This window comes from Staurois parvus, unplaced genomic scaffold (genome assembly GCF_062004578.1).
Source record: "Staurois parvus isolate SC_StPar_1 unplaced genomic scaffold, SC_StPar_1.0 ptg000704l, whole genome shotgun sequence".
In the NCBI taxonomy this organism is placed as follows: Eukaryota; Metazoa; Chordata; class Amphibia; order Anura; family Ranidae; genus Staurois; species Staurois parvus.
The window spans coordinates 6,116,059-6,129,729 of NW_028318500.1; the positions used below are offsets into that span (position 1 = coordinate 6,116,059).

At 45.3% G+C, this 13,671-nt stretch overlaps 1 protein-coding gene across 8 annotated transcripts in view; it reads right to left on the reverse strand.

Moving 5' to 3' along the window:
* Nucleotides 1-13,671, reverse strand: part of DEPDC5 (DEP domain containing 5, GATOR1 subcomplex subunit) — a 152,876-nt gene that overhangs the window by 65,210 nt on the left and 73,995 nt on the right. For all 8 annotated transcript variants that reach the window (XM_089653247.1, XM_089653252.1, XM_089653250.1 and 5 more), the window contains one exon: nt 6,473-6,687. In XM_089653247.1, coding sequence (XP_089509373.1) covers nt 6,473-6,687 — 215 coding nt within the window. The remainder of the gene's footprint in view (nt 1-6,472; nt 6,688-13,671) is intronic.

A 13,671-nucleotide genomic window follows, 5' to 3' on the forward strand; every position in this document is an offset into this window, starting at 1 on the left:
AACAACTAAAATGAAAGTTAAGCAAAGTACAATACTTCTGTGACTTTCTTGTAGTATGACAAGGATCTTTTGGTCACTGCAGAAGGGGAGGAACAATTTAATGCAAACTTCCTCACGCATATGGTCATATTGCAAGCATGACAAATGCTGCAGATGTATTATTTTTGCACAGGCCAGTTTTTTTTTTTGCCTTTTATCTGTTATGCTCTAAGGCGTCTAGACCGCTTTCCTGAAGTAATGCCTTAATGTTGTAGAACACGCGTAAGAAGCAAATACAGTTAGGTGTATTTGATGGACGTTTCTCCTGTCTCAATGTCATTACTAGATATTTTATCTTATATGCACACAGTTTAAAGGTAGCCTTCAGGCAAATAGAAAAAAAAATCATGCACCTTTGAAAAATGGAGCCTGCTGCCACTTGGGTAATCCCTGAATGTTGAAAACAGCGGCAATGCAGTGAGTCACACTAATGCGTGGGTTGAGAGTGGGCATACAAAGCAACGTAACCATAGAAATACTACATAAGTTCATCCATTCGTTTATACAAAGTAGAATTGACAGCAAGTCTGAGGGCTCAATCAGGCAAAATTTCTGTTCAAGATAACAACCCCACCACCCACACACCATCACAAGGAAGTTAACCCCTCTGCACCCATCCTGCTATGCCATAATACTACCTATCCAAAATGTATTCCATCCATCAGGTAGTTTTGGAACAGGAATCAAATTCTGAAATCTGTTCTAAACCATTGCGCTGTAGATCAGGAGTTCATGGATGGTAACCTGATCACCTTCCATTCCTCATCCACATCCTGTTACTGCTCCCCACTCTTTGCTCCTTTTCCTATCTTGCTCAACTAATCCCTACTGCATCCTCTCCCACTCCACTCCACTGTAACTGGTCCCTGCTGCTTCCTCTCTTCTCTATCATGCTGCTCCATCAATACTTACCTACACTGCCGCCTCTCCCATCCTAATCCACTGTCACTGGTCCTTGCAGCTTCTTAATTTCTGTACTATACAGCCTCACTAGAACGGAGACACGCTGCCTCCTCTTATCCTGCTCCATTGACACTAGCCTATCCTGCTTCCGCTTTTCTCTCCAATCCTGCACCACCATTACTAATCCACACTGCCTGCTCTCCCACCCTACTTCACTGCCACTGGTCCCTGTTGCTTACTCTCTTATCTTGCATCCTGCTCATCCATTACTGATCCATACTGCATCCCCTCCCATCCTGTTTCACTGTCACTCATCCCTGCTGCTTCCTCTCTGTTCTCCTATCCTGCTCTCCGTTACCTGTCCACAGTTCCTCCTCTCCCATTCTGTTCAACTGTCAATAGTCCCTGTGCCTTGCTCACTTCTCTTACACCCATTTCTTCCATTACTGATCCATACTGCATACTCTCCCATCCTGTTCAACTGCCACTCATCACTGCTGCTTCCTTTCTTCTCTCCCATCCTGCTGCTCCATTGCTGATCTATTCTGCCTCCTCTCTCATCATGCTCCATCATCACTGGTTACTCTGCTTCTTCTCTGGTCTCCTTCTTGCTCCTCCATTACTGATCTATATTGCCCCCTCTACCATCCAGCTTCCTTCCTTATCTCCTGTCCTGTTCCCCCATTACTGAAACATACTGCCTTCTTTCCCATCCTTTTTCAATGTCACTAATTCATACTGCATGTACATTATTGTTCCACATGGACTTCTTGATCTTCTTTCATCTCTCTTTACCATCACTGATCCACACTACCTTCTTTTTACTTTGTTATCCCTTTTCACCCTCACCAATCCACACCATCCCCTCAACCACCCTTGTAATGATTGTGCGCAATAGGGACATGGAAGCTGTAGGCGACAGTCATCTTGTTAAGGTCTCAACCATTTTGTTTTCATGATCAGTGACCATACTCCCTCCCTCTTCCTGCAAACTATGGAATTTGTAGCCATAACTTTTAACAAACTTCAAAAGAGCCTGTTATCTAAATCAGGGACAAAAAGAGACCTGGTCAGTGCTGTAAAACATTAATTGAGGTCTGCAGCATGTCTATTTCCATAAACCAAGAACAAGTATTTTCCCTCTGACCTATCATAAAACAATAATAGCTCACTCAAGCCTGTCAGACATGATGTGCAAGGCCATTAAAGCTCTAGGAATGCAGAGCGTGCCATAAAATGTCTATTCCACAACTTAACAATTCCACATACAAATGATAGAATTCAACAGGAACAGGACACATTAATATTAGGTATATATTTGAAAGGGGAATATCATACCGAGTAAATCAAAGTCATAAATGACTATGTTAGCACATACGAAAGGGGAGAAAGCAGTCTCCTGCCTCATGGGTGACAAATTCCTCCAAGGTATGCAGTGTGTGGTATCCCTGGATTTGAAATATAATTCTGAATAATAATCTGCCAATATTATTCATATAAAACTGTCTTTGTGACTTGGTCATAAACGTGGTGACCTTGCAGCACCCATCCCTTAAACCGGATCATTGGTCAGAGGGCCTCTGTCCACATCTCTTTGATATCACAGAAAAGGCAATGACAGGACCTGGTAAGGTAGCTCTCGTTTTAACTTCAACTAAGGAACAGCCAAGAGATCCACGGCAAAGTTTTTGCTTGGACAATTGGACTCTGCTAAAACCAGGACTTTGCAAGTATTCTCCATTTTCACCTTTTATTTCTCTGTTGCAGTATTGTTCTCTTTATGTCTTTGTAACCTCCTTTTCTGTAAATATTTTAATTGCATTATTTGACCATTTCATTAATAAACCCTATTTTGAAAAGTGTTTAAACTATCTCTAGAACTTTTAATGCAACTAAAGAATCCCTGTCTCTTGAAGAATACTACTGTATATAATAATCCTCCAAATATACCTGTCTGTGGTGACAGTGTGTGTTACAGATGTTTATTGTTCACATTTGTTCTTGCTAATATTGTGAAGGGTTGATAGGCCCAAAGCTATCTGGTGGCAGTTTGGAATTTGAAGGGTCAATTAATAATTAACCTAATCCAGTGACAATCGCTCTCAGGCTGCTGGCACCTAGATTGTGGTCCCGCGAGCTGGAAAATCTTTGTGCAGGGTGCAGCTGAGAGTGGCATTCTTACGCAAGTGACAGCGCAGTGTGAAATTGGTGGGTCCTTTTGTCACGAGTTGGTGAGAAGAGCAGGGGTTGGGTACCGTGTTCGTCACAATCCTGTCTGCTGATATGTTAAAAGTGTCACTGTGCAGCATTTTAAAAAATTACCCTATCACAGCTGGCTAGCACAAAAAATGTGATTCACACACATATAATTTAACAGATGCTAAACATAAGCACAGTACTAAAAAAATTATATAAACCAAAAACATAAATATTGTGCAGCACACACCACACGCACACAAACAATTATAAAAGGTGCATAACTCTACTGATAAAAATACTGGTATACAAAATCCACTGTGCATATACTGTATCCACATGAGTAGTATGCAAACAAAAAAAAAAAAAAAAAGATACACAAAAGTCAATGTGCATCTAGCTGCAGGTCTGTTTAAATTCCAAAACTGTATCTCAGAGACAGTCCACAAATGCATGCAGTGAAAAAACAAATTACGTAATTACTACTTGTCAACACCCACTGCTCATGGGTGATTTGTAAGTCACAAGCTGTTTTGTATTTTCTTTTCCTGCTTTGAACTTTATTAATACCCACTTTTTTGATGCGAAAAGGAGTGGCCATTTTCTGTGGTGGACATTGGAGGTACTGTATTCCATCTTGCCTTTGGTGTCCTGATTGTTTTGGCTGTTTCTTTGCTTATTTTCTGCTCTACTGATTTTTAGACCCTACTGTCATGGATTGACTTGCCATCCTATTATTGATGACAACTTTGGTACATGTGTCTTTGGATAGGATGAGTCATATTAAAAGAGGGTCAAAATGCTTGTTTGCAAAATATTCCTTTTTGTAGCATGAGGAGTAGGCAGAAACAGAACTTTGAACATTGCGGAGACATATTGTGACTGAATAGCCAGGTGTATATAGCCTACCAGATTCTACCTGTAACTGCACTTTTAAACAGAGCTTATAACAATATGAAATCTAATTACTATTTCTCATTGGGTACATACATTTTTAACCATCTGTGGTGTTTGACGGTATTAGTTTCCACAATAAAAGGTTCAACTGTCAATTTAAAAACAGAAATGTATTTTAACCACTTGCCTACCGGGCACTTATAGCCCCTTCCTTACCAGGCCAATTTTCAGCTTTCAGCGCTGTCACACTTTGAATGACAATTGCGCGGTCATGCAACATTATACCCATATGAAATTTTTATAAATTTTTTCTCACAAAATAGAGCTTTCTTTTGGTGGTATTTAATCACTGCTGGGTGTTTTACTTTTTGGGCTATAAACAAAAAAAAAAGTTTTTTGGTTTCTATTATAAAATTTTGCAAACAGGTAATTTTCTCCTTCACTGATGTGCGTTGATGAGGCTGCACCGATAGGCAGTACTGCTGGGCACTGATAGGCGGCACTAATGAGGTGGCACGGATAGGCGGCACTGACTGGCGACACTGCTGGGCACTGGTGGGTGGCACTGCTGTGTACAGGTGGGCTGCACTGCTGGGCACCGATTATCAGTGCCCTGATGATCGGTCCGATCCCTGCTCTGACAGCGTGAGGAAAGTGCAGCCGAGAACGGGCAATTGCATTTAACGGTGATCAGCGTGTCATTGGACATGGCTGATCACATGATAAAAGGCTGCTGCGATTGGCCTTTTACCACATCACGTGATCAGCTGTGTCTGTAGGACACAGCGATCACGGAGATCATTGGGGGCGTTCAGGAGAGCGCGTTCTGGGAGGACGACTGGCCGGCCGCAGTGCAGCCATCATTCGGCTACCTGCAGTCAGCAACTGATTAATATACAATGTTATGTGTATTGTTGGACTTAAAACATGTGGGAACACGTACCCATTGTTTTCAAGCAGCTAAATCAGGGGTCCTCAATCTTATTAAACAGGGGGCCAGTTCACTGTCCCTCAGACTGTTGGAGGGCCGGACTATAGTTTAAAAAAAAAAAACTATGAACAAATGCGGACACAGTACAGGAGATGACCAGAGACTGCGGACATACAACGGCGGCGGGAATACTGGGCCGGCCGCTCCATAAGACGCACAGACATTTCCCCCCAAGTGTGTCTTCTGGAGCGAAATATACGGTAAATGCAGGACACCTTGCTGGGTCAGATCTGTGTACAATGTAAAGAGAGCGGGGAGGAGAGATAAGGAGGGGAGAGAGAGAGGAGGGGGGGAGGAGAGGGGGAAGGAGGGGGGGGGAGAGGAGGGGGGAGGGGAGGGGGGGGGGGAGAGAGGAGGGGGGAGAGGAGGGGGGAGGGGAGGGGGGGGGAGAGAGGAGGGGGGAGGGGAGGGGGGGAGAGAAGGGGGGGAGAGGAGGGGGGGAGAGAAGGGGGGGGAGAGAAGGGTGGGGGGGAGAGGGGGGGGGAGAGGGGGGGAGAGAGGAGGGGGGGTGGGGGAGAGAGGGGGGGAGAGAGGAGGGGGGGAGAGAGGGGGGGAGAGAGGAGGGGGAGAGGAGAGGGGAGAGAGAGAGAGGGGAGGGGGGAGAGAAGGGGGGGGGAGAGGAGGGGGGAGAGAAGGGGGGGGGAGAGAAGGGGGGGGGAGAAAAAGAGGAGGGGGGAGAGAAAAAGAGGAGGGGGGAGAGAGAAAGAGGGGGGGGAGAGAAAGAGGAGGGGGGGGAGAGAAAGAGGGGGGGGAGAGAAAGAGGAGGGGGGGAGAAAGAGGAGGGGGGAGAGAGAAAGAGGAGGGGGGAGAGATAGAGGAAGGGGGAAGAGAGAGGAGGGGGGAAGAGAGGGAGGAGATCGATCATCTATTGCACTTATCTAGGGTCCGTGGCCGTGATACCCGACATGCAGCGATGGAGTCTCCTCTCTTGCTCCCCCTCTTCATGGTAAGCTCTAGGCTCTGCCCTCCGCCCGTGACGGTTGCATGCACTGATCAGAATATATGGCCGGCTGGCTGAAGAGAGGCCAGGTGAGTAGTGCGGGTTCATAAACCGAGCCCACCTTCCCCTGTTCTAGAATTGCTAATCCCGCCCTCCTGCCTCCCGCCCGAGCTCTCCCAACCTGCCAAACCCTAGTCCCTTGCCTCGCGGCAGATACGCCCCTGCCCGGCAGGCCGGATAAATGTCCTCGGCGGGCCGCATGTGGGCCGCGGGCCATAGTTTGAGGACCCCTGAGCTAAATGGTCAGAAGATCGCTATAGTGTTTGAAAAGCAATACTGGCTTACTTTTACATCATAAAAGAGTACAAAGCAAAATGTAGTAAGTATATTTAATTTACCTCAAGCAAATATACTTTTTTTTACTTTTTAATTACAGAACAAATAGTTTGTTAATAAAGAGAAAGAGCCTTCTCCCTTCAAAAAGTTTTTTACAACAAATTATTTACCTCTGTTACTGGTGTATCCCAAAGAACTGCTGGCTTCATACTGATGGAGGTGTGGCCGTGGAATGAGTAGGATATTTGAGATTTTGCCCAGGGAACCCTCATCTGATGCCTGGCTCCGCCCCTCCTCAGCTGGGAAGGGGCGACTCTGTTGGGAGGGGCTACATGATGTATCATAAGAACAGGAACTTTTCCGTGTCTGGGCTTCTCTCACTGGCCTGTGCAAATGAAAGAAATTTTAAAGACGCATAAAGAAAACAATTTAAAAAGCTAAACACATACAGTGAAGGAAATAAGTATTTGATCCCCTGTTGATTTTGAATGTTTGCCCACTCACAAAGAAATGATCAGTCTAAAAATCGAATGGTAGGTGTATTGTAACACTGAGAGACAGAATAGCAACAAAAAATTCTAAAGAAATGCATGTCTAACAAAATATGCACTGTTTTGCATGTTCGTGAGTGAAATAAGTATTTGATCCCCTATAATTCAGCATTATGTCTGGCTACTAGGTGTCTTTCATACAGGTAACAAGCTGAGATTAGAAGCAGTCTCTTAAAGGGAGTGTTTCTAATCTCATTTTGTTACCTGTATAAAAGACACCTGTCCAAAGGAGCAACCAAACAATCAGATTCCAAACTCTCCACCATGGCAAAGACCAAAGAGCTGTCCAAGGATGTCAGGGACAAGATTGTAGATCTACACAAGGCTGGACTGGGCTACCAAACTATCGCCAAGCAGCTTGGTGAGAAGGTGACAACAGTTGGTACAATCATTCACAAATGGAAGATGCAAAAAACAACTGTCAGTCTCCCTAGGTCTGGTTCACCATGCAAGATCTCACCTAATGGAGTGTCAATGACCATGCAAACAGTGAGGAATCATCCCAAAACTACACGTGAGGATCTTGTCAATGATCTCCAGGCAGCTGGGACCACAGTCACCAAGAAAACAAATTGGTAACACACTACGCAGACAAGGATTGAAATCCTGCAGTGCCCGCAAGGTCCCTCTGCTCAAGAAAGCACATGTCCAGGCCCGTCTGAAGTTTGCCACTGAACATATGAATGATGCAGAGGAGGTGTCACGGTGTAAGGTCAGGTTCAGAGACCAGTTGCTATAGCAGTAAAAGGCTTACCTGGAACCAGCAGGATAGGTACACCAGCGGATCCCCCTGGGAATGACGCAGGCTCACCTGAGGTGCGGGGTCTAAGTATTAACCGGTATTCACCAGAGCTCCTAATGGTGGAGATGGATTGGGCTGCGTGTTAATACCAGGTCGCAGATCTCAGGATCACCCCACCAGGGAATGAGCAGACTGGGAACCAATAGCGGATCAACAGGTTAGGGATCAGACGAAAGCAGAGTCGGTCACAAGCCAAGGGTCGGTCACAAATGGTAGCAGATCAATCGTAGTACGTTAGGATGAGACGAAATCGTGGTCAGGAACAAGCCAAAGATCAGTAGCGGAGGTGTAGACAGCAGCAGGAACAGTAGCGGGATATTGGCTGGAAAGGCACAATAATCTGGCAAGGAGGAAGTCCAAGGACATGGCTTATATAGGAAGTTCATGGGAGGAGCAAGGAGTTCAAGGTTCAAGAGCAAACAAGGCACAAGGCAGGATTATCCAATAGAAGAGGCAGAGTGTTGTCCAGCATCCTAGGTAGCTCAGTGAGAAGTTACTGCCTGACACAGAAGTCCCAGGTTCAAGTCCAGGCCCTGACAGTACTCCCCTCCTCCCAGGACGTCCTCTGGACGTCTTAGGACTAGGCTTGTGTGGAAACCTCTGGTGGAATTCTCTTGTTAGTCTAGGAGCATGAACATTCTCCTCAGGCTCCCAAGATTTTTCTTCTGGCCCATATCCTTCCCATTGAACCAGATACTGTAACTTATTCCTAAAGATCCTGGAATCAAGGATTTTCTCCACCACAAATTCTTCTTCACCCTGTACCTCAACAGGTGGAGGAGGTGGAAAAATTCTTCCAGGGAAAGGATTTTCCTGAAACGGTTTGAGTAGTGATATATGAAAAACAGGGTGAATCCTCATACTATCCGGAAGCTTTAAGCGAAAGGTGACTAGGTTGATTTGGGCAGAAATCTGAAAAGGACCCAGAAACTTTTGACCCAACTTAGCAGATGGCACATGGACCTTCAAATTCTTTGTTGATAACCAAACTTTGTCACCCACATGAAACGTAGGAAGTGTTCTCCGGTGTCTGTCTGCAGCCTTTTTGTAATATTCCTGAGCTTCCCTCAAAGTCTCAATCAATTTCTCTTGAATTTCCTGCAATGTAGTTAGTCTATTGGTAACAGCAGGGATTGGAGTTGTGATAGGGAGATCAGGAATAAAAACTGGATGGTAACCGGTGTTTAAGTAAAAAGGACTTTGAGAGGTGGAACTATGTTTAGAATTGTTGTATGCAAACTCTGCAGTGGGAAGACAGTCCACCCAGTCATCCTGAAGATAAGTGACAAAGCATCGAAGATACTGTTCCATTGTCTGATTAGTTCTCTCAGTCTGACCATTAGACTGGGGATGAAAAGCAGAGGACAGATTAATTGTAACACCTAAGGCTGAGCAAAAACTTCTCCAGAATTTCGAAGTAAACTGCACACCTCTGTCAGACACCACATCATCAGGGATTCCATGCAGTTTAAAGACTTCTCGAACCATTAGTTCTGCAGTCTGTTCAGCAGTGGGCACCCCCTTAACTGGAACAAAATGGGCCATTTTAGTGAGACGGTCAACCACTACCAAAATGGTGGTCATTCCTTTTGAGGGAGATAAATCCACCACAAAATCCATAGAAATAGACCCCCATGGTCTTGATGGAACAGGGAGTGGCTGAAGCAACCCCAAAGGGGAGGCTCGGGGAATCTTATTGCGTGCACAGGTCAAGCATGAGGTCACATAGCGTTTGACATCTTTCTTGTACCCCGGCCACCAAAAGGAACGTGATAATAGTTCTTCGGTCTTAGCGACTCCAAAATGCCCAGCAAGTTTGGAATCATGAACCAACTTGAGAGCTTCCACACGAAAAGATTCAGGTACATAAAGATGATGTCCTTGAATCCAAAAGACATTCTTATAAGTCAGGTTAATGTCCGTAGGTGGCTGATTGAGAAGTGGGTCATTCTCATACCCCTCTTTAAGAAGATTCAAGAATGCCTTAGGACTTGTGGCCCCTAGAAAGTTCTCTTGAGGCAGGATTGTGCATTCAGAAGTGTTCTCCTGGAGAGGCCCAGACGACATTCGTGATAAGGCATCAGCCTTTCCGTTTCTTGACCCAGGTCGATATGAGATAATAAAATTGAACCTGGAAAAGAACAGTGACCAACGTGCTTGTCTAGAAGACAATCTCTTGGCAGAACGGATGAATTCAAGATTTTTATGATCCGTGAAGACAGTCACAGGATGCTTAGCCCCTTCCAACAGATGCCTCCATTCGGAAAAGGCTTCCTTAATTGCCAGCAACTCCTTATTCCCAATGTCATAATTCCTTTCAGCAGATGACATCAAACGAGAAAAATAAGCACAGGGATGAAGCTGCATTTTTTCTCCTCGTCGCTGAGAAATGATAGCTCTGAGTCTGAGGCATCCACTTCCACAATAAAAGGTAGCTCAGGATCAGGATGTACCAATATTGGTGCAGATGTGAAGAGAGTCTTTAGCTTACTAAAAGCAGTTTGTGCCTCAGTTGACCATGCAAAGGGCACTCCTTTCTTTGTCAGCTGTGTAATTGGTGCTATTACTTTAGAGAAGTTTCTTATGAATTTCCTATAAAAGTTGGCAAATCCAATAAATCATTGTATTTCCTTAACGTTTCCAGGGGCAGTCCAATCCACCACTGCCTTGATCTTTTCGGGATCCATGCTCACTCCTTCTGAAGAAACGATATATCCCAAGAACTGGATCTGGGCTCGTTCAAACTCACACTTCTCCAGTTTGATGTAAAGTCGGTTCATCCTTAACCTTTTGAATACAGTGCAGACATGCTTGCGATGCTCCACCAGGTTGTCCGAAAAGATCAGGATATCGTCCAGATAAGCAATAACAAACTGGTCCAACAAATCTCGAAACACATAATTTATGAAGTGCTGAAAAGTCGCGGGAGCATTACATAGGCCAAAAGGCATAACTAGGTACTCAAAGTGTCCATATCTGGTTCTAAAGGCATTCTTCCATTCGTCGCCTTGACGCATGCGTACCAGGTTATATGCCCCCCGTAAGTCAAGTTTTGTGAAGACCTTGGCAGAGCGGAGTCTTTCCAACATCTCTGCAATTAAAGGGAGTGGGTAACGGTTTTTAACAGTGATTTTATTCAAGCCCCTAAAATCAATGCATGGACGCAAGGTGGAGTCCTTTTTCTCAACAAAGAACAGGGCTGCTCCTGCAGGAGATGTTGAGGGTCTGATAAAGCCCTTCTCCAAATTCTCATCAAGCCACTCCCTCAGCAGCTTTAACTCAGGTTCTGATAAATTGAAAATGAGGCTGAATGGTATTTCTGCTCCTGGAAGCAGTTCAATGGGACAATCGTATGGACGATGAGGAGGTAGTTGATCCGCATTTTTCTTATCACAGACGTCTCGAAACTCATGGTATTGTGGAGGCAGACTGTCATATGACTGTGTAGTTACCATATCAGCCTGTGATTTCCTGATTGGTAGACAACTTGTAGCACATGGTTTCCTACAATGTTCCTCACAATGGGGAGATGTAAAATTTATGGTCCGTGCTCCCCAGTTGATGAAGGGATTATGGGTAGAAAACCAAGGGATGCCCAGGATGACAGGAAATTTAGGTGATGTAATCAGCTGAAAGCTGATGGTCTCAAAATGGTCAGCCTGAAATTGGAGTACTAGAGGAACTGTTTCATGAGTAACTGGTCCTGATGATAAAGGTGAACCATCAACTGTTTCCATATCAATAGGGGCAGATTTGTTTTTCCTGAGAATATTATTATTGTGGGCAAACTCTATGTCCATCAAGTTTCCCCCAGCCCCAGAGTCCAGCATAGCAGAACAAGGAACTTCATGGCCCTCAGTGAAAAGTTTGATAGGGACAACAAAATGAGACTGTTTAGGACCAACTTTATTTTCTTCATCGATCAATGGGGAGATAGACTGGGTAATTGAATTTATGCGTTCAGGCAGGATAACATCAGTCGCAGCAATTGTTCTTTTGACTTTATTAGGACAATTGACTGCGTAATGCCCAGAGTCCCCACAATATAAACATAAATTCTCCAAACGTCTTCTCTCCTTCTCTTGAGTAGAAATGGATCTTTTAATAGTATCTACTTGCATAGGTTCAGGTGTGTTAGAATCTGAAGAAAAAAGCATGCCACCATTACTTCCCAATCTCTCCTTTCTTCTTTCTGTCAGTCTCTGGTCAATCCGAATGCATAATTGGATGAACTCCTCAAGATCGTTAGGAGTCTCTACTCTGGCGAGCTCATCCTTCACCTGATCAGAGAGGCCCTGTCGGAACTGACTCTTTTGCGCTGCTGGGTTCCAGGTGGTATCTGAGATCCAGCGTCGAAATTCAGTTGTATACTCCGCAACAGGGCTTCTACCCTGCCTCAAACTATGCAGCTTTGCTTCAGCGGTAGCGCAGTGGTTGGGATCATCAAAGACCTGGTTCATTGCAGTCACAAAAGTCGCAAAACTGTTTAACATTGCATTGTTTTGCTCTATATAGGGAGAGGCCCAAGCTAGGGCTTCCTCAGTCAGGAGGTTTATAACAAACAATACCTTCTGCCTCTCAGTATTAAATGCAGCAGGTTGCATCTGGAAATAAATGCGGCATTGGTTAAGGAAACCCCTGTAGTGGCGGAGGTCTCCATTGAACTTGAGTGGCAGAGGCATGCGTGTATTAGCAACATCGCGGGAGCACATGTCCAGCAATCGTGTCTGCAGAGCATGGATCTCTTCCTGTTGCCCCTCTACTACACTTTGCAGTTCAGCAAATTTCTTTTGGTAGGTAACACCAAACTCTTGTAGCTCTGAAATTTGCTGCCTGACAGGAGCCATGGCATTTGCTATAGTGGCCTCCATGTGTGGGCCAGATTATTCTGTCACGGTGTAAGATCAGGTTCAGAGACCAGTTGCTATAGCAGTAAAAGGCTTACCTGGAACCAGCAGGATAGGTACACCAGCGGATCCCCCTGGGAATGACGCAGGCTCACCTGAGGTGCGGGGTCTAAGTATTAACAGGTATTCACCAGAGCTCCTAATGGTGGAGATGGATTGGGCTGCGTGTTAATACCAGGTCGCAGATCTCAGGATCACCCCACCAGGGAATGAGCAGACTGGGAACCAATAGCGGATCAACAGGTTAGGGATCAGACGAAAGCAGAGTCGGTCACAAGCCAAGGGTCGGTCACAAATGGTAGCAGATCAATCGTAGTACGTTAGGATGAGACGAAATCGTGGTCAGGAACAAGCCAAAGATCAGTAGCGGAGGTGTAGACAGCAGCAGGAACAGTAGCGGGATATTGGCTGGAAAGGCACAATAATCTGGCAAGGAGGAAGTCCAAGGACATGGTTTATATAGGAAGTTCATGGGAGGAGCAAGGAGCTCAAGGTTCAAGAGCAAACAAGGCACAAGGCAGGATTATCCAATAGAAGAGGCAGAGTGTTGTCCAGCATCCTAGGTAGCTCAATGAGAAGAGTTACTGCCTGACACAGTAGAAGTCCCAGGTTCAAGTCCAGGCCCTGACAGGAGGACTGGCTGAAAGTGTTGTGGTCAGATGAGACCAAAATTGAGCTCTTTGGCCTCAACTCGCCATGTTTGGAGGAGGAGGAATGCTGCCTATGACCCCAAGAACACCATCCCAATTGTCAAACATGGTGGTGGAAACATTCTGCTTTGGGGGTGTTTTTCTACTAAGAGGACAGGACAACTGCACCGCATGAAAGGGACGATGGACAGGGCAATGTACTGTCAAATCTTGGGTGAGAGCCTTCTTCCCTCAGCCAGGGCATTGAAAATGGGTCGTGGATGGGTGTTTCAGCATGACAATGACCCAAAACACACTGCCAAAGCAACAAAGGAGTGGCTCAAGAAGAAGCACATTAGGGTCCTGGAGTGACCTAGCCAGTCTCCAGACCTTAATCTGATTGAAAATCTGTGGAGGGAGCTGAAAGTTCGAGTTGCAAAACGTTAGCCACCAAACCTTAATGACTTGGAGAGGATCTGC